The following is a 22,357-nucleotide window of genomic DNA, read 5'->3' on the forward strand; positions in this document are numbered from 1 at the left end:
CTTATGATTGGGAAAATAATTATTGAACTAATGTAATTATCTCTAAGACACATTAGCTAACTATATGATTATAGTAAAGGTTGCTGAAGACGTGCTACTGTATCTTTCATCCCAATCACCTTTACCCACTACATTTCTCTTACTCTTCCTGTTTGTACTTTGCAATTACACAAATTCCTTCAAAAATATTGAAATGAAAAAGATCACTTTTATTTGCAGTTGGCTCGTGAACTAATTTAACCCACTAAACACAATTAAGCAGCAAAATGTGTTGCATAGAGATTGCATACATATTAGATATTTTGCTTTATTGTTGTATCAGATAAAACACTGTTGTGGATAAGCAGTTGTTTCAGATTTTATTTATCTGTTTATGTTGTATAAAAGCATCCCATGTAAATTATTTCTAATGAATAAAAAAATCAGCTGTTTTGGACGATAAATCCGCCTATGCGGATGTGACGTTACCTTTACAATATGACGCAGCGGAAATGCAAGTTACTTCCTTTCCGCCATTAGGTGAGTGCGTGGAAGGATGGTGTTGAGTCCCGCTCTTGACAAATTTATCGAAAATCTTATTAGATAATAAGTGTTTGTGGCGCTTGTTTTTATAAAAGTAACCGTGTTTGTGTTTATTTCAGGTCGCAGCCATGGGGCGCCGTCCAGCCCGTTGGTAAGTTTGTGTATTTTTCATGTTCTCTGTGGAGAGCAGGGAGCTGAAAATGGCAGGACGCGCTAACCATGTGCGGTCCTGGCCTGGCTTTAGCGGCTAGCTAGCTAGCTAGTAGCAGGTGTTTCTGTAACTGCTTAGACTGAGGACTAGCGCAGAAATACTAGAGAAATTGAGTAGCCGTTTGAATGTTCATTGAATTATGATAATAGATGGTTTAAGTAAAGAGTAGCTAGTTGATATAGTCGCAGTAATGTTAGATGGTTAGCAGTAATGTGTTTGATGGTTGCCTCCATGAGTCAGCTTCAGATCAAAGGTTTGTCTGCAGTGAAGAAATTCAATGGACTTAATTTGTTTATAGTCCTTTAAACAACTGAATTGTTTTCCTGATAATTGTCTCTTTACTCCCAGCTACAGATACTGCAAGAACAAGCCTTACCCCAAGTCCCGTTTCTGTCGGGGTGTACCTGGTAAGGACATGCATTGCTTTAATTGGAAAAGCTTATTTATTTATGTATGTTTTTATTTATTTATTGTTTAACTGGATGATCCAATGTGGAGCATTATGTGGGGGACAGCTTAAAGTTGTTTTTTTTCTAACTATACAAACAGATCCATCACAGTCTAATACAACATAAATGTTAGTTCCACAACATGAAAGGCATTCAGAAAAATACAAAAATTACATGCAAGGAAGAGGTGGCTTAAAATGTGTGGTTTTTTTTTTTTTGCTGCAAAATGTAAATAACCAAAAGTAAGATCTTTAAGAACACATAATTAACAAAAAAGTGGCCAGTCATCTCTAAACATTCTGGGTCACCTCTCCATAGCTTTGATTTTGATCAACCTTTGATCACCCTTAAAATGCTTTATCATTTAAATAATTACCTGCAACTAGTTGTATGTGGATTTACTGGGGGGAGTGGTTCACCTCAGACTGATCATAAGTGTATAAGTCCACACTCAATATTAAAGACACATGAAGGCACACTGTCATTTGCATTTATTTCACAGAAACCAGAGATTATAATTAATTCTTAGTAAGCTTTAAATGCATGACTTATATTGTGTATGTTATGGGGAAAACAAATTAATGCAACACTGTTATGTGCTTGCTTGAAATATTCACAATCTCTAAACTTAGCAGAAAATGTAATTAAATTGATAGATCCCATACTTGCAATGGTGCAGACTAAGTTGATGTGAATGTGTGATGGCTATTCTCTCTGCTTAACCCAGATCCAAAGATCAGGATCTTCGACTTGGGCAGGAAGAAGGCTAAGGTGGATGAATTCCCCTTGTGTGGCCACATGGTGTCTGATGAGTATGAGCAGCTGTCCTCTGAGGGTAAGTGGAAGGATAAAGTTTTAAGAATGTACCCACATGTATTCAAATTAAAGTTCTCCTGTCAGTTTGAAAGCTTTTTGTCTTGACAAGTGTTTTGCTGTTACTCTACTAATGTTAAACTGTATATCTGGCATTGTGTAGCTCTTGAGGCTGCCCGTATCTGTGCCAACAAGTACATGGTGAAGACATGCGGTAAAGATGGCTTCCACATCCGCGTGCGCCTGCACCCATTCCACGTCATCCGCATCAACAAAATGTTATCCTGTGCTGGAGCTGATAGGTGAGTTTGGTCAGGCATAAAACTACAACTGCAGCTTATTAAGCCGACCAGCTTGGTTGTCTGTACTGCTCTGGTGTGCAAAAGCTGCAGACAGTGAATCTTTGGTTGTGTATGAGCCCAGCCTGTGAAGTGCTGGGTCCTGTAAGGGACCATTGAGACAAAACCTCACTAAAAGTGGAAATGTGTATCTGTGTGTGTGTTGGGGTTTTTTTTTTGGGTATGTGATTTTTACTAGGTCTTGTTTCTTCTCTCCAGGCTCCAGACTGGAATGCGTGGTGCCTTTGGAAAGCCACAGGGCACAGTGGCCCGTGTGCACATCGGACAGGTCATCATGTCTGTGCGCACAAAGACCCAGAACAAGGAACATGTCATTGAGGCTTTGAGGAGAGCTAAGTTCAAGTTCCCTGGGCGTCAGAAGGTACGTCCCACTCTCGTCATGGGGTCAATGATGCATGTTTTATGAAAAGATGGGAACATTGTTCTCATTATGATCTGCAACAATTTCTTGGTTTGTACATGCTGGCAAGTGTTGGTCTTAAAGGCACTTCTGGGACAATGACCTTTCAGTGATGGATGTTGAGCTCAGCTTTACGAATTCCTCCTTTTTAGATCCACATCTCCAAGAAGTATGGCTTCACCAAGTTTAACACCGCTGACTTTGATGACCTGCTGCAGGAGAAGCGTGTGATCCCTGATGGTTGCAGTGTGAAATACGTCCCCAGCCACGGGCCACTGAGCCGCTGGAAGGCACTGCACACCATCTAAGCACTTCACACTCACCATACTTTTGTGTGAGATTGAGCGCTCAGTTATCTGAAGTAGTAAATAAAATCAAACTGTGTTTTGATTATGAAGTGTTGTGGTTTCAGTTTTTAAAATTTTTTCTAGTTTTGAAGACCAGGGGTTGGCTGCACCAAAAAGTATTAGAATTGTAGTTTGGAGCTAGTCAAGGATTCACTGAATAATTATGATGTGCCAGTCTAAAGCTTCCCCCCAGTTCCCTTCTGAGTGAAAACTAGTATAATGTACTACTGGGGATCTCCAGATAGTTTGGTGCAATTTAGGTTTCCTGTTCTAGCCCAGGAACAAACAAGTAAAAATCAGTGCCAACACTGTTGATGGGATGCCTTCACCCACCACCAAGTCTAGTCCTTATTATTGCCTCAAATACTGTTAAAATAAATTCAAACATGAAGGAAGCTATTGGAGATAAACAGACATTTGACTTTGTGACTTAACCTAGATTGAATCAGTTCTGAATTCTATTCAGTTCTGCTGGTTACAGTAATTCCATAAAAATCCTACAAACATTCAACCACTCGTTTGAGTCATACTATTACAACCAATGTGGATATGTAATCCAATGTGACTACAGCCTTAACAAATTGAATTTGTTCACTTGTAATTTGCACGTCATACACCAAGTCTGAAAACATTTGCCCTGCTATCAGAACAGCTTGGGTGTGTTTATGTGCATGCTAATAATCCAATCATTATCTAACTTAAGCAGATCAAACCAAATTTTATTTATATAGCACCAATAAACAACAATAGTTGACCATTGTGCTGTACATAAAAGACAAAAGATGTATCTAAAAAAAAAAGAGAATAAAAAAAAAAGACTGCAAAGCAATGATTAAGGGAATTTACATCAAAAATACCAATCAGAAAAGACGAGACAAAGACAGTTGTAGGCCTGAGAGAAAAGGTACGTTTTTAACTTGGATTTAAATTCAGACTCTGCAGAGATCAGGGATAAAGGGAGACTATTCCACAATTTTGGACCAATGATAGAAAAAGCTTGGTCACCCCTCGATATAAGTCTAGACCTTAACAATCTTTGTTGTGATGACCTTAGTGATCTAGCAGAGTTATTTAAATTCTATTCTATTACGAATTGGCAGCCAGTGCAGATAATGTAATATTGGGGAAATATGATCAAATTTCCGAGTGCCAGTCAAAAGCCTGGCGGCTGCATTTTGAACCATCTGAAGACTAATATTGGATTGACTCATTCCAATATAAAGAGAATTACAATAGTCAAGTCTGATTATTTAATTGTCCAGGTAAACAGGGAACTAACATCTTAAATTGTCTTAAAGCCAATAATTGAGGAGAAACTGAACACCATTAATCTTATCTTTTGTTTCTACATCAGTGTACAACTGGAGTAAGAGAGAAATAAAGCTTGTCTCCATCTTTTAATCGAAATACAGATAAACTAAATGAAGACAATGTTAAGGTTCTCAGACAAAATATTTGCATCCACCAATAGCACCGAATTATTGTACAATATCAGTAGCTGAGCACCAGGACAAACTCTGCATACAACTGGATTGCCATTGGTACTTTGTGTGCTAATGGTGCATGTCACTGACACGCCCATGTTCCAGGATGACAACTGCAGGGGCCAAATCTGTGTGACTGTTCGACAAGAATGACACCTAAATAACCTCAAACATAAAAACATCATTTTTTTCTAATACTTGGCTATGCTTTCCCTCGCCTTAATAACAGCATCTGTTGTGTCAGATAAGGACGCCACCAATTTTTTTTTTTTTTTTTAAATAATCCAGCACAGATTTGACCCCATGCCATATGTCAGCATTGTGTTTTGCCTTGACATGAACAACAAAAGGTGACCTCAGCACCTGACAAATGGGTTACATTCATTCAGGCATGCAACCTACTGACATTGTACAGTTTGATATTGCTGTTGGAGGATTCAACTTTTTTTTTTTTGTCCAGTAGACTTTGAATGTGCCATTTACAAACAAAAACCAGATAGTCACCAGTAAAGTGGCAAAAGAGCTGATTCATTAGCAGCCAGTTACCTTAAATGTACTTCCTACCAACAAGAACTAGGACTGTGTCCGATGAAATTCCAGCATGATAACAGATTAAAAATAAAGCAATGTGCTTTTCAGTAGTTGATAAACTTTTTTAATACTTACAATCTCCTTGATTTAAAGAGCATGAAAATGTGTATCACATTATTTCCAAGAAACCCAGTACATTCTTGTGCAGCTTTGGCTTAGATGATGTTTAAGTAGCATCAGTGCATATGGTTATCTTCTCTCAAACTGACTGACTGAAAAAGTCTCCGCCTTCACACTGGTGTCATGTCAGTTGGAGTAGCAAGGGAAGGCCAAGAGTTATTTGGAAAAAGATCATGCTTCCCTGCTCACTTCCTGACTTGGTCTTCAGGTCTACCTCTACAGGATAGTGGTCACTCACACGTAAAGCCTGTAAGAAAAATTATGTGTCTTCAGCACAGAAACACTAGATATAAAGGTTAATGTACTACCCTAGCTTTAATACAAAAGTGTGTCTCAGTGTGTCTCTGATTTTCAAAAAACTGAGCCACAAACTCACTTTCAGTTTGTTAAGGTGTAGGCAAGTATTCACAGATATTGATACATTTTTTGGAAAGGTATCTGCTTAACTAATTATAAATGTAATCTGAGAAAATACAGCTATGTAGGAAGGAACCATATAATTATGATGAGTGGTATTTATGTTTATGTAGGTGTGTAAGATGGAAAAAAAGCACTTACCTCTTCCTCCTTGATCCGGTATTCACTGGCAAAATTAAATGGTTGTGCTGAGAATGGCACTATAGCTCTGAGAAAGGAATCTCCGTGTACCACTATCCTGTGCCATCAGAAATCAGCACTTCATAAGACACCAAATTAACAAAAGAAAAAAGCTGGAATACCATAAAACACCTTAACAGAATAAGGCTTACCTGTCATATGCACAGTCAGTGGTCCCTCTTACTGTAGTGTCCTGTTTGTCATCTATCAGCCAGCTGAAAATGTTGGAGTAGAGTCTTATGTTCTTCCTGTTTTTCTTGGCGACGTATCCACAAGCTGCATTGAAGTCACCAAGGAACATTATGTCCTACAAGAAGGGAGATAATGAGGGAAAATATTTTTTAAATGTCAAAAACCTTTAATGGTTAAAGAAAACAACTTTAAGTGCTTTCCGTACCACTGTATTTTACCTCTGTCTTCCACCTCTGTCTAACATCCTCAAAGACATCATAGAGTTCATCAATCTCTTTGGTGGCATTAGAAGGAGAGGTGTGCATTGGGATCAGAACAAACTCGCCAATCACTGTAAAACATAACCACTCAATACAATAAAAATAGAATAGTAAATATAGAAAAATATAGTATGGTGTAACTGTTGCTCCATCAGAACTTTAGTGTTCCTCAGTCATAAGGCAACCTCAGCAATCACCCAAAACAGACTGATAATAGCGTCATCCAGTCTAATCTCACTGAGACAGGACTGCAGTAGATTAGGGGTGTAACACAGTGACACTATTAGTATCAGTATGTGTTTACCAAATATTTGTCTGTATTTGTATCTGTAGTTCAGCCTTGACAACATGACTAGAGTTTATAATTGGTCTCGACTAGAGATCTGTGTCTGTATTTGTAACCATTCAGAACACATAATCTGTTGATTCTGGAAAATGTATTCATAATCAGTTACATTCCTTGTATGGATATTTTCATGTTACCTGTTTTAGGTGCTCGGAAGCGCACTACAAAAGGCTCCCTGGCAAAAGCATCCTCATCTCCTTTCTGTGTGTCTGGGTACTGATACTGGTCTATTAGCCTGACTGAGTCAATCCTATAGGAGAGAACAGGAAATGATGGAGCCCCAACCATGCTTGAGAAGAACTAAATAAGAAAGATACTGCAAAAACATACTGTGAATACTCCATACAGTATTCACTGTCAGTAGGATTTTTTGATATAAACTCATTCAAAATGAAATATCCTACCTGAATACAAAAACATATTGCTCTTGATAGGTTTGTGTCCTGCCAAGACGTCCACTGGACACATAGTCATACTGGTGATCCCTTTCATAACTGAAAAAAGAAGAGATGATATGTTACTAAATACATTTGTAATTTGGTTATTCACAGCTCAAGTAAGTAGTGTTGTACAAAAGGGAACAGATCACACTCTGTGTGTTTGAGTAAAACTGCAATTTGCTCATCTTCAAATTATTTTCCAAAAGTCTTTTGTGTGTATGATATGCAGATTGCAGGATGTCTGTCACATATGTGTTGAGTTATCTAAATAACTGGAGGTGTAATGAGAGTAATGTTACTTATTGAGTCTATTAATCAGACGTGGTATGGCTGTTTTCTTCTGATCTCTGACTTCTTGAAGCAAACACACATCACAGCGTGACACAATCTGACCAAAAATAAAATCAAAATGCAAATTTTAATTTAAAAATGTTAACTGGCTTTTTAACCCGACTGGCACTATATTCACACATTACAAAATCAGATACTGTACTTGAATTTCTGTGTTCATATCTAAAGTACAAGATTAAATTACCATTACCATGATTAAATGCCCACTAATGTGATATTTTAAAGCATTAAACATCCATACTTTATGTCACTCTCTGTAAAGTCCACCTTACCCGTATTAGGATGTGCAAAACTGTGCCATCTGTTGCTTTCGAGCCTCCAAAACTCTGAACGTTGAAGGCACAAATCTTGAATGCATGGCAGGCCAGCGGTCCAGAGAGGTAGACTAAAAAGAGCAGGGATTGAGGAAGAATCATAGTGAACCTGCAGGGGGAGAGAGAGAGAGAGTGGGAGAGAGAGAGAATTCTTGCTGTGCTGTTGTTTTCCTTATTTTTTGGTTTTCATTAGAAATCATAGATGAATCATTTGCCTTATGCTTGTGGTTACAGTGGAAGGGGAAGTAATCCTGAAACAAGGACCAAAAGAACTAAACTCATATGATTAGACTACCTGGTGTAAAACCATAGATCGGAACAGTGTCTGCATGGACTTCCTCCAGGTTTCTCTGTTTTCCTCGCATGTCTCAAAAACATGTCAGTAGGTTAACTGGCTACACTGAAACAAAATTATTATACACTTTTGTGCCTAATGTTTACTCACAAACAGCCCTGCTGTTATGAGAGCCCAGGCCAGATAGAGACTCAGGGATAACATGTGGAATAGTCATATTTGATCAGGATCAAGATTTAAGATTTAAGCAATATTGCACAAGCAAGAGTACACAAGAAATTAATTACCTATGGCGAATGACAGCTGTGACAATATTCAGTATAACCGCACAATTGCGAGCAAGATATTGCTTTTATACAGTTCTATACAATTCTATAAACAAGAAATTAAGTGACATTTCGGACACAATATGGCCAAATGTTTTGTGTATTTTTACTCCGCTAGAGGAAATAGATCCCAAAGAAGCCACATTCACTTTATAGAACATTGGCTAGCTCACTTGCTAGCTCACATTGGTATGTACATTCCCGTTAAAGGTGCTTCTGGTGAAATTGGCATCCCTTCTTCCTTTTCATCTTCAACCGATGAGCTTTTGTATTTTAATTCAAAGGTTATATTCCTGAAAAGTATGCATCAATAGCCTTGTCCACTGATAATGTTACTAACATTAATGTAGTAACCATTTTGAAGCAGAAATGGAATTTTACATGGTGAACACCGACGAGCGGAGTGATACACACCATAAGATGTCCTAGTGTGGTTATAGGAAATATAGGCTCTCTTGGAAAGCTGCTCGACCAATCAAATTAGCGGACTGGATCTAACTGCTGTATAACGGCAATTATAGGCTACAAACTACAAGATATGCAGTTTTAGACTGACAGACAGATCTCATTCTCCTACAGCTTCACCTCAGACATGATTTAAAACACAGTTTAGTTCCAAACTTTGTCAGGTTTTGTCTCTCTGCTTTAAAGGTTCTCTGAAAACACAGGAGATTGCAGAAGACATGATGGCAACATTGACCACTTGTTTTTTTCTGCCTTCATAAACAACATGAACAACCTTTTGTCTCAATACTGTGCAAATGTGGGCAATATGTATGCTCAAGAAAAAAAAAAAAACCTTCATATCCCAACCATAGCATGAACATAATCAGCACAAGCAGCTTTAATTTTCTTCTTTGGCTGTTATTTGATTGTAACTTTTCCTGTTGTACATGAGAAGACATAGGAGAGAAGTATACTGAGTCAGAACAAAGAAAGAAAGCAAAACAATTTACAGAGTGTAGAACAATACCTGAGAGCTGAAGGGGTTTCAACGCTTTTTGGGGAGTTGTGAGGAAAGTTTGACTTCCGGAGAAGCGGATTTTTTTTAAGCAGTAGTGTTGTTCAGTGAAAGAGGATCCACCCTTCCCAGGCTTCACACAGAGGGAGGAGCACTGCTTCTAAAACTAGCCACTGCTGTGGTCCTGTTTCTACTCATTAGAAACATATGCACACAAATCCCATAGCCTCCCAATGGAAACAGTAACGCATTTATTTGTATCGTCACAGATGTCAGTTAGGCAAATTGTTGTAGTGCACTTTGTAGTGAATACCTTAGACCACATTTTTTCCTAATACACTATACCTGTGAATACACATATCTCTACTGAACTAATCTTCGTGTATTTAGATCAGAAATGGAGAAGTCTGTGTAGGCTACATTGCAGTGCTATATGACTAGCTTCTTTGCATTTTGTTGTATTTCTTATGAAGAAAACACACTGTTTGATACGAAAATCATACTGTATAGCATTTGACATGTATTCTGAATTTTCTGGCCCCCTGTAACCTTATTTACACGTAGAAAACAGGCGAAATGATAACCCTCGCTATAGCAGTCTGAAGGAATGATGCTAAACACAGAAGGTGCACTGGGTTGCTACCTTTAAGTGCTGAACCACTTTTACCTCAGACTTCAACAAACGTCGGGCTGGTAGATGTAGTAATATAGATAAAATGTAAAATACTTAGAGAACCATTTGTGATTTTTGTTTATTTATGTGGGTTTCTAGTTTTACCCAGTTTATAGTTAATTAGGTAAGTGTTAAACTTTGATATAACTCGAAACACTGCTAACCCTGAGCATACCCTCAGAAGCTAGTAGCACATGGGAATTATTTTTATGATGTCTCACCGAATACCTGACGTTAGGAAGCTTTGCACTGTGACAACTAGAGAAATAGTTTTGTTATGACGAGCAGGGAGTGTGTCCAGACTTGTTACTGTGTCAGATAATCAGACTGTAATCACAGCTATAGTTGGATATAAGTCGCCTTAAATCCCAGTCCTTCTTTGTTCTGTTAATAAGAGCATTCTGCCAGTAAGTCTGTCATCCTGAAGAGTAACAGGCGTATTTCCTGACTGTGGCTCTAATCCATCGCCTCTGCTTTCTTTATACAGGTGCTGCTATTCGCCTTTTCTTTTTTCCCCCCTGTTCATCTGTATTAAAGCTGGCGAAAACATGAAAACAGAAGTCTCTACAGCTGCTAACTTTATCACCAGTTTGCTCAGGATGACTGGCCTTCTTCCTGAAGATCATCTTCATCACTTCAGCTTTTCCCTGCAGGAGGCGCTGCTTGGTACAGGGAGTTTCACTACTCATACCACTGATCACAGTCAGAAAGAGGAAAAATAATCATATATTACTTACATGATTATATTATTTAATATTTTTTCACATCTTTTTTTCTAGCCATTCACATTTCTGCAGGTTGAGTTTAATTAGACTTATTAGTTAATTAGATAATTTAGGTTCAGTTTAAGTTATTAGTTATTAGATTAGTTAAGGCTTCTTGGCCTCCTAAAGGAGCTGTACATGGAAGCTGCTCTGAAAGGCAAACAGCTTTAAACCAAGAGGAACAGACTGAAGCGGGAACTTTGACTGTACACTCCTGGGCAAGAAAAAAAAAAAAGGGCCAAGCCCAAAATGGCAAAATATTTAGCTTTTAACAGTCTTAACAACAAATCATAGGTAAGAAAATGACCAAGAATTAAACAAATAGATAGAGTAACTTAGTATGGGATCACTTTTCCCTCTTATTTCTTTACATGTTTAAGCGTTGTTGCCCTTGATGGGCTGCATCAATGGGTTCTAGGTAGTGTCCTTTTAGCTCAGAAGCATTAACTATCTAAAGAACCATCAAGGAATCTTTTTTTCTAAGAGTGTATGGACTGGCATCTCTTTGTTGATAGCTGAATTGACCCTAAATAAGTAGCTGTGACACCATGACCCCTTTTCCACAGCAGAGATCCAAAGTCAACTTAGCATCATTTCGTTAGGATGCTATAAACATTCATACGATTATGGATGCATTGAAAATGATACTAGTATTGGGTATTGGTCCAATATTGTGCTCATTTACTTGTACTCATGAGTACACATGAGAGCACTTCAGTTCTGGCACAATGGGTCTACACTTTGCTTGAGAGTCGAGGTGCAATCACGGCATATCACTCTTATTTTTACTGACCAACTGATACTGGCTGCCACCTTCATGTGCTCTATTAAAGATATGGATTAAAGGTCAAAACATCTTAAACATAAAACTAATCATGTGGAGGACATTGCCAGCAACACACAGCAGCAACCAGCATAAACAGAGCTAAATAAAATGTTCCATGATGCCTGTGATTGCTTAAGACTAAGTAGGTTACTCATTTTTGTATCAGTACCAGTATTGATGGTCTTGGTTCATGCTTAATTACAATGCTTTGTCTCTTTTCTTTCAGAGCACTATGAGCAACACTGGTTTCCCCAAGCCCCTTGCAGAGGGTCTGGCTACAGATGCTTGCGCATCAACCACAAAATGGACCCGTTGATAGGCAAAGCTGCCTGTGCTATTGGCATTACACAGCAGAAACTTTTTTCCTTGCTTCCAAGTGAGCTAACACTATGGGTGGACCCAAATGAGGTGTCGTATCGCATTGGTGAAAATGGATCCACTTGTGTACTGTACGAGTCCACGCCATCTGCTGTATATACTGGCACAACAGATCAAGAAGCCAGCTGTAAGGGAAAACTGAGAACTGAACAGTCAAAGTCTTCAAAGCGCTTCAGTATGATGACCAGCTTGGGTTAAATGCTGTGAAACATTTTGTACTTGATATCTTTATTTTCATGTGGATGCTACCCCTTGTTTAGAACATTAATACCTTTAACTGCTCATAGATTAAAGCTTTGATAGATGCTGTTCTATTTCTCGCAATTGCATCATGACAAATACAAAGTTTATATCAGGAACACACACACACACACACACATTATATATATGTGTATATATATATATATATATATATATATATATATATATATAATGTGTGTGTGTGTGTGTGTGTGTGTGTTATGTGTGTCAGGTCCATGAGTATTTGGACAGTCACACCATTTTCATAATTTTGCCTCTGTTCACCACCACAATGGATTTGAATTGAAGCAATCAAGATGTGATTGAAGTGTAGACTCAGCTTTAATTGAAGGGGTTTAACAAAAATATTGCATTAACCATTTAGGAATTACAGCCATTTTTGCAGAGGCCCTACATTTTCACAGGCTCCTTTCCCTTGAGATGCTTTGCCAGGCCTTTACCGCAGCTGCCTTCATATGCTGCGTGTTTGTGGGACTTTCTGCCTTCAGTTGTGTCTTCAGTTAGTGAAAAGCAAGCTCAACTGGGTTGAAGTCATTGGACATTTAAGAACATTTAATTTCTTTGCCTTGGGTTGCTTTTGCAGTATGTTTTGGGTCATTATCCATCATAGAAATATTGTAACCATAAAATGCTAACCATAAAATGTGTACTCATATTTGATGATATTTTATCTTAATCAGTGTGACACAGAGGCCTGATCGTGATCTACATGACCTTAGATAGGCAGCGGTAGCCTCCTAAAAGAGGGGAGCAGAAACAAGCTGTAAATTTAAGTGAGTAAAGCTTCCTTAAACCATAACATAAGCATATATGGCAATGTTGGGTCTTGTGAAAAGCAGGATGCGGAAGTTTTTTCATGAAAATGGATATAAGAGCACCCTTCGGAAGAGTTGGCAGCTTTTGTCTGCAGACAACTGCTCGGCTCAATTCTGGAAAGAATAAAGTCTAATGGTGTCAACAACTAGGCTCTCCGGAGTGATCTTAGATCTGCATTAATTGCTAGAACACCATCTGTACTGTGAAGTGCTGTCCTAACAGTTTTGCAGCATCTGACTGAATAGATGGTAAACTGTCTGTATTTATATTCATCAAAGTGTCTCTTGATTGTAGACTTTGGACCACATAGAGAGTTCCCATGAACAGCTTCCAAATGCAAATTCAATGCCTAGAATCAACCCCAGACCTTTTATCTCCTTAATTTGTCATCAGATAATGAGGAAACTGGCGTCATCTGGCCATGAAACTCCGTCAATTTTCCAATTACCTTTGAGCCTGTGAAAATCTAGGGACTGTGTAAAACAATGGCTGTAATTCCTAAATGGTTAATGCAATATTTTTTGTTAAACCCCTTGAATTAAAGCTGAAAGTCTACACTTCAATCCCATCGTGATTGCTTCATTTCACCTCCGTTGTGGTGGTGTACAGAGGCAAAATTATGAAAATTGTCCAAATACTTATGGACCTGACTAATACTTATGGAAGTGAATAACATTATATATGTTTATATATATATATATATATATATATATATATATATATATATATATATATATATATATAAAAAATACTGATTTTCCCCTTTTGTGAATCAACACACATTAAGTAACATCCGTGGAACAGTGACCCATTTTTCTCCAGCTGGAGGTTTTGAAAATGGCAAAATCTATGCAACAGTTGGCAGCTGCGCAAGAATCAGAAAAAGAACTTGAGAAAGTGTCAGATTCTCCACTGTGAAATACAACACATGGATTTAAGATTAGTTTAAGATCATTCATTTAGTTTGCTGACAATTATTTTTTGATTAGCTGTCAGATCAAATGAAGTCAAGTATTACTGGCAGAGTCTTGAACTTAGATTTGTACATAGAAGTCTCAGATGTATTTTTGCAATTAGTTTAGTATATGTATGTATCATGTATATCAGTGAAAGTGAGAGGTTTCATTGTTGTGATGATTATCCCATATTAGCTGTTGTGTGTTCATAAACCTGAAAGCATTTTTTTTATTGGAACTTCATCCGACTAATCCTAGATTAAGAATTACTTTTTATTATTTAGATGTTTAACTACCTAGCCGCTTAACCTACAATGATGTGTTGATTGATAGGTGCATTATGGTGCAGGCGGAGTTAGCCAGGTTTTCCTTTATAACTTTCACATCTGTTCATGAGTTCACAGTTCCCATGATGCAGGTACTGCAAGGGAAAAAATATCTGAACCAAAAGTTCTGTTCTTCCTTTGCAGTTTTCTGGGTCTGGGACAACTTGTATCATTTGTCTCTTCTTACTTTTTCTATTTCTTGGATCCTCCCATGAGGTTATGTAACAGGACCCAGGAGCAGAAAAGGAACCATTTCAAAGTCTGTTTGACTAGATGTTGTCCTTGAATTTATTTTTCTCTTACCAAGTAATCTTTCATAACTAAATAGATTTTTAGCAAAAGGACTGCTTGATCTGCTAAATCTATCAGATCCTTGGATTCTGCAGCCCTGGAGGACCAGCACAAGAGGGAAGGGGATGGCTTCTCGGAAAGAAAATTTTTAAATGTAGACTTTGTTCATCAGCATTGTGTTGTGAGAAATTGTGTGGTTCATTAACTGTTTATTAATACGATATTGTATCAAGTTTTCTTTTCCTCCTTAAGCACAAGACATTACTTCATTCTCACTCTATTGAGTGACATTTATAAAAAAAATTAAGCACTATTGGGTAATGGAACAGAGTTTTTAGTCACATGCTGTATGACCACTTGTTTATTATTGCCACTGCACAAAAATATAAAGGGTCACTATTTTCTTGTTTTCTGGGCTTCAATGTCCACTGCATTTAAATGAGCTCAGGCCAAGATTCCAGATTTAACAGATATTTTCTGATGAACTCAGGGTCTTTTATTTCCACTGCCAGAGTTCTGTTTCTTCCCCAGATATTCTTTTCACCAAAGTTCTTCCCTTTATTAAAAAAACAAAACAAACAAACAAACCCTGATTTATTTATTGTGAAAATATTTATCTGCTCTCCATGAAAATGTTTTTACTTTCCTCTCACATTTTTCTCTCCATAATGATATAAACAATGGGCTTTCATTTCAGCGGCATTGCTGGATAATCTGTGGCTAAATCCTGAGCACATTCACAGATAAATCAGTCTCTTCTAATTTCCGGAGAGGATCTGGCATTTGCTTCATACATACCAAGACCATCACAACATAATAAATTTTAAAACTAGCATATTCTTCTAGAACAGTGCAACTACGCACATTAAACAGTAATACAAGACTTAGAGAAGGACATGTCTGGGAAGGCCTCTACCTGACATGTCATACAACAGCACACAGTGAGTTAAGGGCTGTCTCAGTGTCTCAGTAGCTCATAGGCAGGGCCTCCACAAAATGACTTTAAAGGCTCTCATTTCAGACACAGAGGTACACACTAATGGTCTCTCTCAGCACCGCTTCTGAACCATAGAAAATGGACTCGAGGATGTTATTTTTCTCCTTTCTGCTTGTACCATGGATGTTATGTTCAACAGCACAAAATGATCAAATGGAACATCAAAACAGTGGTTTACTGATAGTGGATTTTGACAAATGGCAGACAGATGATAGCTTTTTCATGGAGGTGAAGAAAAAAAAGGTAAGAAGCCTAACAAATTCTAACCAATTCTGGGACAGGGATTTTTTTTAAATTGGACCATTTGACTATGTGGTGGCATGTTTGTGAAAAACTACTTGTGGATTTTGCCTTAAGAAGAAAAGATTCTTTGAAGCAATATTTTATATCATTAAACTATTTTGCCCAATAATTTATACACTAGAAAAAATGCTCTGTTTCAGAAATAAATGTGCATCGTGCCAAATATCATAAATTTGGATCTAAGCAATGGTATGCAGTAGACAGCAGTGTAACTCGTGTGCATGCTGGGACAAACATTCTGTTGCACAACCAATTCAACATACTGGAACTGAGCAAATAACTAATTAAATGGTTGAATTGAGACACATAATGGAGGATATACACCAATATTTCTCTTTATTCTCTTCTTACTTCTTGGTTGGACCTCATCCAAGGAAAAGGTCATTGCAGCCCCAGACTATGGAAGTGTTGATAATACAAGTGACGAAGGTTCAGCAGTAGAGAAAAAAGAAGCAGGTGATTGTTTAATTTATATATAAACACATACATCACTGTTAATATTCGAGTTAATTCAAGAAAAGTATTTAAGATTAAGTTGATTATTTCCCCCTAGATCTTCCCACTTGCTTGCTGTGTGTATGTTTATCTGGATCTGTGTATTGTGAAGAGGTCAACCCAGAAATGATATCAGTACCACCTTTGCCAAAGGAAACCACATACCTTTATGCACGCTTCAACAAAATCACCAGAATCACTAAGAAGGACTTTGCTGATTTTGGTAAGGAGTGTCAGCTGGGAGTGTGTAATATCTGGCTCTGAATCAGTGTAGTCAGAATAATGAATGATACTTTCCAAAAGGCAATATCTGAAGCCAGCACACAGCTCTTGATAAGGAGAGAGTTTTTAGATCTATTAAAGCTTGCAGCCTAAAGCTTGTAGTCTTTAGCCAGATGTCTAATTCACTCCTTATGTGCTGGAATAAGTCATTACACTATTCTGACTGAAACTTAGAAAGCTAAGCATATTTTCAGAATTATATTTTACATTACAGTCTATGGCTTTCTAAAATTGTTTATATGTGTATTTATTATAGGCACACTGAAAAGAATCGATCTGACTGGCAATCTCATTTCGGAAATCGAGGATGCAGCCTTCTCCAAACTGGACCAACTAGAAGAACTAACACTCGCTGAGAACAGACTAATCAAACTACCAATGCTGCCCCCAAAGCTTATCTCACTCAATGCCAATCACAATCGACTCAAAACAAAAGGCATCAGATCAACTGTTTTAAAGGTAATATTTGATAAATGTGTGCCAGTATTCTACAAAAAAGATCATCTATATGATGTATTTTACAAATAATCTAATGTATGCATTTGCAATTACAGAAACTCAAAAAACTGGCATTCCTGTACCTTGGTGACAATGAATTGGAGGCCATTCCACCACTTCCTGAGAGTCTGCGTGTTGTGCATCTGCATGTTCGTTCATTATTCATCACATACACATTACATGAATATGCATAATGGTGTTTAGCAGTAATGTAATCTAGATTACTTGTCTGGCTTTAAATAATATTCCATTTTGATATATTTATAATATATATATATATATATATATATATATATATATATATATACATATATATATATATATATATATATATATATATATATGTTTTCTTGTCATCGTTATTATTCAGTTGTTCTCAAGGTTTCTAGGGTGTAAATACCTTATGACCAATCTCAAGGTGACAGTGGCAAGAAAAAACTCACTATTCACTATGAGCAAATTGATACATCATACTGATATTGTTTGTTCTTTGAAATGCAAAGTACTTGACATATGATATTCAGTGCCTTGCACAATTATTCACCCTCTTGAACTTTTTCCTATTTTATAATGTCACAACTCAGAACTATAATGGTCTTAATTGGGATTATATGGAATGAATCTACACAATATATAGCCCATAATATTGTGGGGGAAAAAATCAACATAGATTGTTAAAGTAGTTACAAATACGTATTCATCCCCATGGCTGTGAAACTCCTAAATTAGTTCTAGTGCAATCAATTTCCAGTTACGTCCTTCTGTGTGGAATAAAACTTATGTGATCTCAATATAAATATACCTCTTAAGGAGGGCATTAGTTGAGAAACAACCAGGAGGCCAAGTGCAACTCTGCAACCAAGATGTGGAGAGATCCACAGGTAAGATGGGAGAAGCTTAGCCTGGACACTCCACACAGCTGGACTTTATGAAATGGCAAGCCATTTGGTGTTTGCCAAAGACAAAAACATGTGCGAAAAGGTTCTTTAGTCTGATGAGACCAAATCTGATATTTTTGGCCTTAGCACAAATTACTATGTTTGGCAGGAACCCTGCAGCAACACTGCTCATCACCATCCCCACAGTGAAACATGGTGGTGCCAGTCTCATATGGTGGGGATGCTTTATTTATTTGCAGGGACTGAGAAATTTGTCTGGTTGAGAGCAAGGTGAATGGAGCCAAATACAGGGCAATCCTAGACACGTTCCTGTCTACAAGAAACTTTGGGCCTCTGGCAGTGGTTCACCATCCAACAGGACAACATCCCTATGCATACTGCAAAAGCTACATTGTAGTGGTTCAAACCAAGAACCTAAAGATATTAGAATGGTCCGGACAAAGCCCAGACCCCTCGATCCCATTGAAAATCTGGGGCGAGTCTTGAAAATTGCTGTTCACAATAGTCTCCATCCAATCCAAGAGATCTTGAGCAATTTTGCCAAGACAAACTGGCAAAAATATCAGGATCCAGATGTGCAAAGACAATAGAGACATATCCCTGAAGACTTGCAGCTGCAGCTAATGCTGGTGCTACCAAATATTGACCCAACCAACAAATTCATGTTTTTTGTTTAATCAACCTTTGTAAGACAACAAACTATTTTGCACCTTGAAATGTTATACATTGTGTAAATCAAATGGGAAAAATCCAAATTAACTCCATTTCAATTCCAGATTGTAACACTACAAACTGTAGAAAAGTTCAAGGGGGTGAATACTTATACAATCACTGTATATGATAGCTGAAACTCAGGCATGCACTACAATAGGGGTGTTCAATCTTATCCAGAAAGGGCCGGTGTGGTAGCAGGTTTACATTCCGACCAAGCAGAAAGCCACACCTGAGTCTATTGAAAGCCAAGATCAACTGATTAAACAGGTGGCATCAGGTGAAGCTCCTGCTTGATTGGAATGAAAACCTGCACCCACACAGGCTCTTTGAGGATACGATTGGACACCCCTGCACTACAATTATATAAAGGGAGAGCTAAAGATTAGGGCATGTAATAGTGAGTGTGACAACATCTACAGTATCTCACCACTGATGCTGTCCCACTCACTCACATTACTCACTTTACTTTTGCACAAACAGAAACAGTTATCTGTCAAGTGGAATAAAACCAATAACAATCTATTCCATTGGTCCTGAGATTTCCCGCCTCCTAGGTTTTTCCTGCTAACATTAAGAAACATATCAGAAACATAGCCCTAGTTGGAGGACATTAATAGATCATTATCTATTTTTGAAAGTGCTGTCTCTTTCCTATGATGAGACCTGAATGTTTCATAAACTATGCAGGAAAGTCATATATGTCATATAAGTCAATTTGTATATGGCAATTTATATTATGAAACTTAAAACCTGAAAAAATGTTAATACTATACTTTAGTGGTGCTGTGCTGTGAAAAAGCATTTGCTACTCCATTAAAGATGGAACATACCATAATAAAGCTGCTCATGAAATGGGATGAAATTAAAACTCAAATTAGATTACACTTTGGATGCAAAGGGTTTATATTATTAAGTAATCAGTGAAACACAAATAATTACAGAAACTCAAAAAAGATGCCTGACTTTATGGTTAAACATCAAATTGTATTTTCTATCATGTCCATGGGTAGAAAAAATATACAGCATCAAACAACCAAATTTTTGCCCAATAAGAAAAGAATGATATTTTGTTTCTCCCTGCAGAATAATAACATAACCACCCTGACGGATGACACTTTCTGCAAGGGCAACGACACACACTACATCAGGTACAACATGCAGGAGGTGCGACTGGATGGAAACCCGGTGGTTCTTGCTCAGCATCCAAACAGCTTCATCTGTCTGAAATCTCTTCCAATTGGCCTCTACATTTAAGCTGAAGATCCAGTGGAGGGACTGTAGAGAGAGGACACACTCCCTCTGCAGTTGTCTAACTGGCACCAGGGGCTAATATAACCACATTTGGTTACTATTCCAAGCACCCTTACTATCTGCAAAAGGCTTTCAAAGCTTGGCCAAGTCCAGACTTTGCTTTGCGTTTAGACATTGGCGATGTCTAAGACCTCAAACTACTGTACTAAGTAGTATGTCAGAATAGTATACCATCTGTGGTATATGTATCAGACAATATTTTAAAAGCATGTGGTGCATGGAAAAATAAACTGTAAAAAAAAAAATAACACGTAAAAATTAATGCATGGAAAGATGCAATACCTGTAAAGGCAAGAATGTTCATTTTATGAATTTGGTAAAATGATTGACAAAGGTGACAAAATATTAAAATGATTATGACAAAAGTGATGTGCTCTAATAATCAGATTTTGTAATTGTTAATAAATACATGTTGAAAAAAATGCAACTGTTCCATTGGCCTTGCTTGTTCTGTTACCCTCATTTGGGAAAATAGGTACACTTCAGTCTACATAAAAAATAAACTCTTAAATCCACTTGGCAAAGGTCTTATTGCATGTCATTTTTCCCACCTGGTATTGCTCAGCTAGAAAGAACATATTTGCAGGAGTGAAAAATGTTTATTTTGGTTCTGATTCAGGAGGTACAGTTATTCCATCCTCAATTTTCTGTTGGTACTCCCTCTCAGAGCGTTTTCTCCTGTAGACATCATCTGAAGAGAAGAAGAAACATCTCTGGGTAAACATCCAGTGCTGGGTAAATAGGCCTGGATCATAACTATACAGAGCTTTTTAAAAAATTTATGTGAGTATTGTGCTTTTTCCACCAAAATACTGCTACGGTTCTTTTTATCGCTATGGAGATGCTGAGGTTCACATCTTAAGTGCGCAAAAGTAGCGCACATTGACGCGCACAAATACACTCTCTAACATAAGTACTTACAAAACGTCTCTCGTCCTATTCGCACGTTTATCATGACCCACTCCATGACACCGCCGATGCAGAAGAAGACGGGCAAAAACCGGTAAATTCCGAAGCGTCGTTTCCCGGGTACAAGACTTAGGATATACTTCATGTTTTTGTTATTTCTAAACATGTCGCCTCCTTCGCAAAATCTTTGCACTTAAACGTCTACTGTGAGTATCGGCGAAGACCAATTGAAAACTCATATACCTCAAAAACCTAGCGCTGTTATTCAATCACACTGTGACATTTTCTTGTCCTTCTTTACACTCATGCATGTCACTGCAGGCTGACATGACAGCGCAACATGGCGGTGTTCACGTCATTGCGCATGCTCATAGGTCATTAAAAAGGATTGTACCATGTGGAACTATTAGAAAGGGGAGAAGTACACATTTCGTCTGCATACAGATCATATATACAGTCATTGAGTCAAATCAAATCAAACTGGCTCAACGGAAAACCTCAGACAAGAGCTGTTGTATGTATAATCAGTGGCCATATTATTAGGTACACCTGCCTTGTACCTACACGCATTGGGCATTTTATCAGGTACACCCATTATACAGGTGCATTTTGTATGTATACAGTTACTAACTGTAGCCCATCAGTTGCTCTGCACAATTTGTCAGAATCCCTGTACCTGGTCTAGCAATAAAAAGTGCACCTTGTAGGTGTAGTTAGATAACAATCTTTTTGTCATTCATTCATCTTCAGTAACTGCTTTATTTTGGACTGGTTTGTGGTGCAGATCTGGATCCTATGCTGGGAACGCAGGAAGCAGGAATACACCCCAGACAGGACACCGATCCATCACAGGACACCACACACACACACGCACACACTTATTCCTACTACAGACAATTTATCATAGCCAATCCATGTACCGGCATGTTTTGGGAGGAAACTGGAGTACCCAGAGGAAACATGCAAGTACATGCACACAAGGAGAACATGCCAAAAAATAAAAAAAATGCGCACAAACAGTAACTCAAGCTCAGGATCAAACCAGGGACCCTGAAGCTGCTGTTCCATTGTGCCACTGATCCCTTTTTCTGCAGGAAATTTCTGTCCACTGTCCATTATGAGTGTCACTTTCTCCACATCACAGCTGTTGGCTGGATATATCTTCAGTGATATCGAGGTGTTTAAAAATCGCAGAAACACTGCATCACCAGGACCAAACACACCACAGTCACTGCTGTGCTGAGAATGATTCACCACTCAAATAATAGCGGCTTAAAAAA

The 22,357-nt window shown here is 37.9% G+C and overlaps 5 protein-coding genes and 1 non-coding gene across 7 annotated transcripts; 4 read left to right on the forward strand and 2 right to left on the reverse strand.

The window, feature by feature from the left end:
• Positions 1 to 572: 572 nt before the first annotated feature.
• Positions 573 to 3,147, forward strand: rpl10 (ribosomal protein L10). Its single transcript, XM_026921426.3, has 6 exons — positions 573 to 673; positions 1,082 to 1,140; positions 1,910 to 2,017; positions 2,159 to 2,297; positions 2,553 to 2,715; positions 2,907 to 3,147. The coding sequence occupies exons 1-6, from the start codon at positions 651 to 653 to the stop codon at positions 3,060 to 3,062; spliced, it is 648 nt and encodes a 215-aa protein (XP_026777227.1). The 5' UTR covers positions 573 to 650; the 3' UTR covers positions 3,063 to 3,147.
• On the forward strand, positions 2,326 to 2,460 carry LOC113530991 (small nucleolar RNA SNORA70). Its single transcript, XR_003403205.1, has one exon. It is a non-coding gene; the product is annotated as a small nucleolar RNA SNORA70 (small nucleolar RNA).
• Positions 3,148 to 3,799: 652 nt separating the features above from the next.
• dnase1l1 (deoxyribonuclease I-like 1) lies at positions 3,800 to 10,341 on the reverse strand. Of its 2 annotated transcripts, none has more exons than XM_026921186.3 (9): positions 10,273 to 10,341; positions 7,755 to 7,905; positions 7,431 to 7,519; positions 7,096 to 7,185; positions 6,829 to 6,941; positions 6,304 to 6,416; positions 6,046 to 6,200; positions 5,855 to 5,951; positions 3,800 to 5,543 (listed from the first exon to the last, which is right to left on the reverse strand). In XM_026921186.3, exons 2-9 carry the CDS (start codon positions 7,896 to 7,898, stop codon positions 5,418 to 5,420), a joined length of 927 nt encoding a protein of 308 aa, XP_026776987.1. In that variant the 5' UTR covers positions 7,899 to 7,905; positions 10,273 to 10,341; the 3' UTR covers positions 3,800 to 5,417. The 2 variants fall into 2 exon arrangements, with proteins under 2 accessions (XP_026776987.1, XP_026776986.1); XM_026921185.3 differs by lacking the exon at positions 10,273 to 10,341 and adding an exon at positions 9,391 to 9,528.
• Positions 10,342 to 10,594: 253 nt separating this feature from the next.
• Positions 10,595 to 12,367, forward strand: LOC113530834 (protein BTG1-like). Its single transcript, XM_034311874.2, has 2 exons — positions 10,595 to 10,717; positions 11,868 to 12,367. Exons 1-2 carry the CDS (start codon positions 10,600 to 10,602, stop codon positions 12,215 to 12,217), a joined length of 468 nt encoding a protein of 155 aa, XP_034167765.2. The 5' UTR covers positions 10,595 to 10,599; the 3' UTR covers positions 12,218 to 12,367.
• Positions 12,368 to 15,537: 3,170 nt separating this feature from the next.
• On the forward strand, positions 15,538 to 20,447 carry ognb (osteoglycin, paralog b). Its single transcript, XM_026921369.3, has 6 exons — positions 15,538 to 15,909; positions 16,344 to 16,425; positions 16,523 to 16,687; positions 17,003 to 17,205; positions 17,301 to 17,393; positions 19,941 to 20,447. The coding sequence occupies exons 1-6, from the start codon at positions 15,745 to 15,747 to the stop codon at positions 20,109 to 20,111; spliced, it is 879 nt and encodes a 292-aa protein (XP_026777170.1). The 5' UTR covers positions 15,538 to 15,744; the 3' UTR covers positions 20,112 to 20,447.
• LOC113530950 (small integral membrane protein 4) lies at positions 19,803 to 21,243 on the reverse strand. Its single transcript, XM_034312180.2, has 3 exons — positions 21,090 to 21,243; positions 20,720 to 20,859; positions 19,803 to 20,398 (listed from the first exon to the last, which is right to left on the reverse strand). Exons 1-2 carry the CDS (start codon positions 21,241 to 21,243, stop codon positions 20,768 to 20,770), a joined length of 246 nt encoding a protein of 81 aa, XP_034168071.1. The 3' UTR covers positions 19,803 to 20,398; positions 20,720 to 20,767.
• Positions 21,244 to 22,357: the final 1,114 nt, after the last annotated feature.

The sequence above is a fragment of the Pangasianodon hypophthalmus genome, chromosome 16 (assembly GCF_027358585.1).
Source record: "Pangasianodon hypophthalmus isolate fPanHyp1 chromosome 16, fPanHyp1.pri, whole genome shotgun sequence".
Classification (NCBI taxonomy): domain Eukaryota; kingdom Metazoa; phylum Chordata; class Actinopteri; order Siluriformes; family Pangasiidae; genus Pangasianodon; species Pangasianodon hypophthalmus.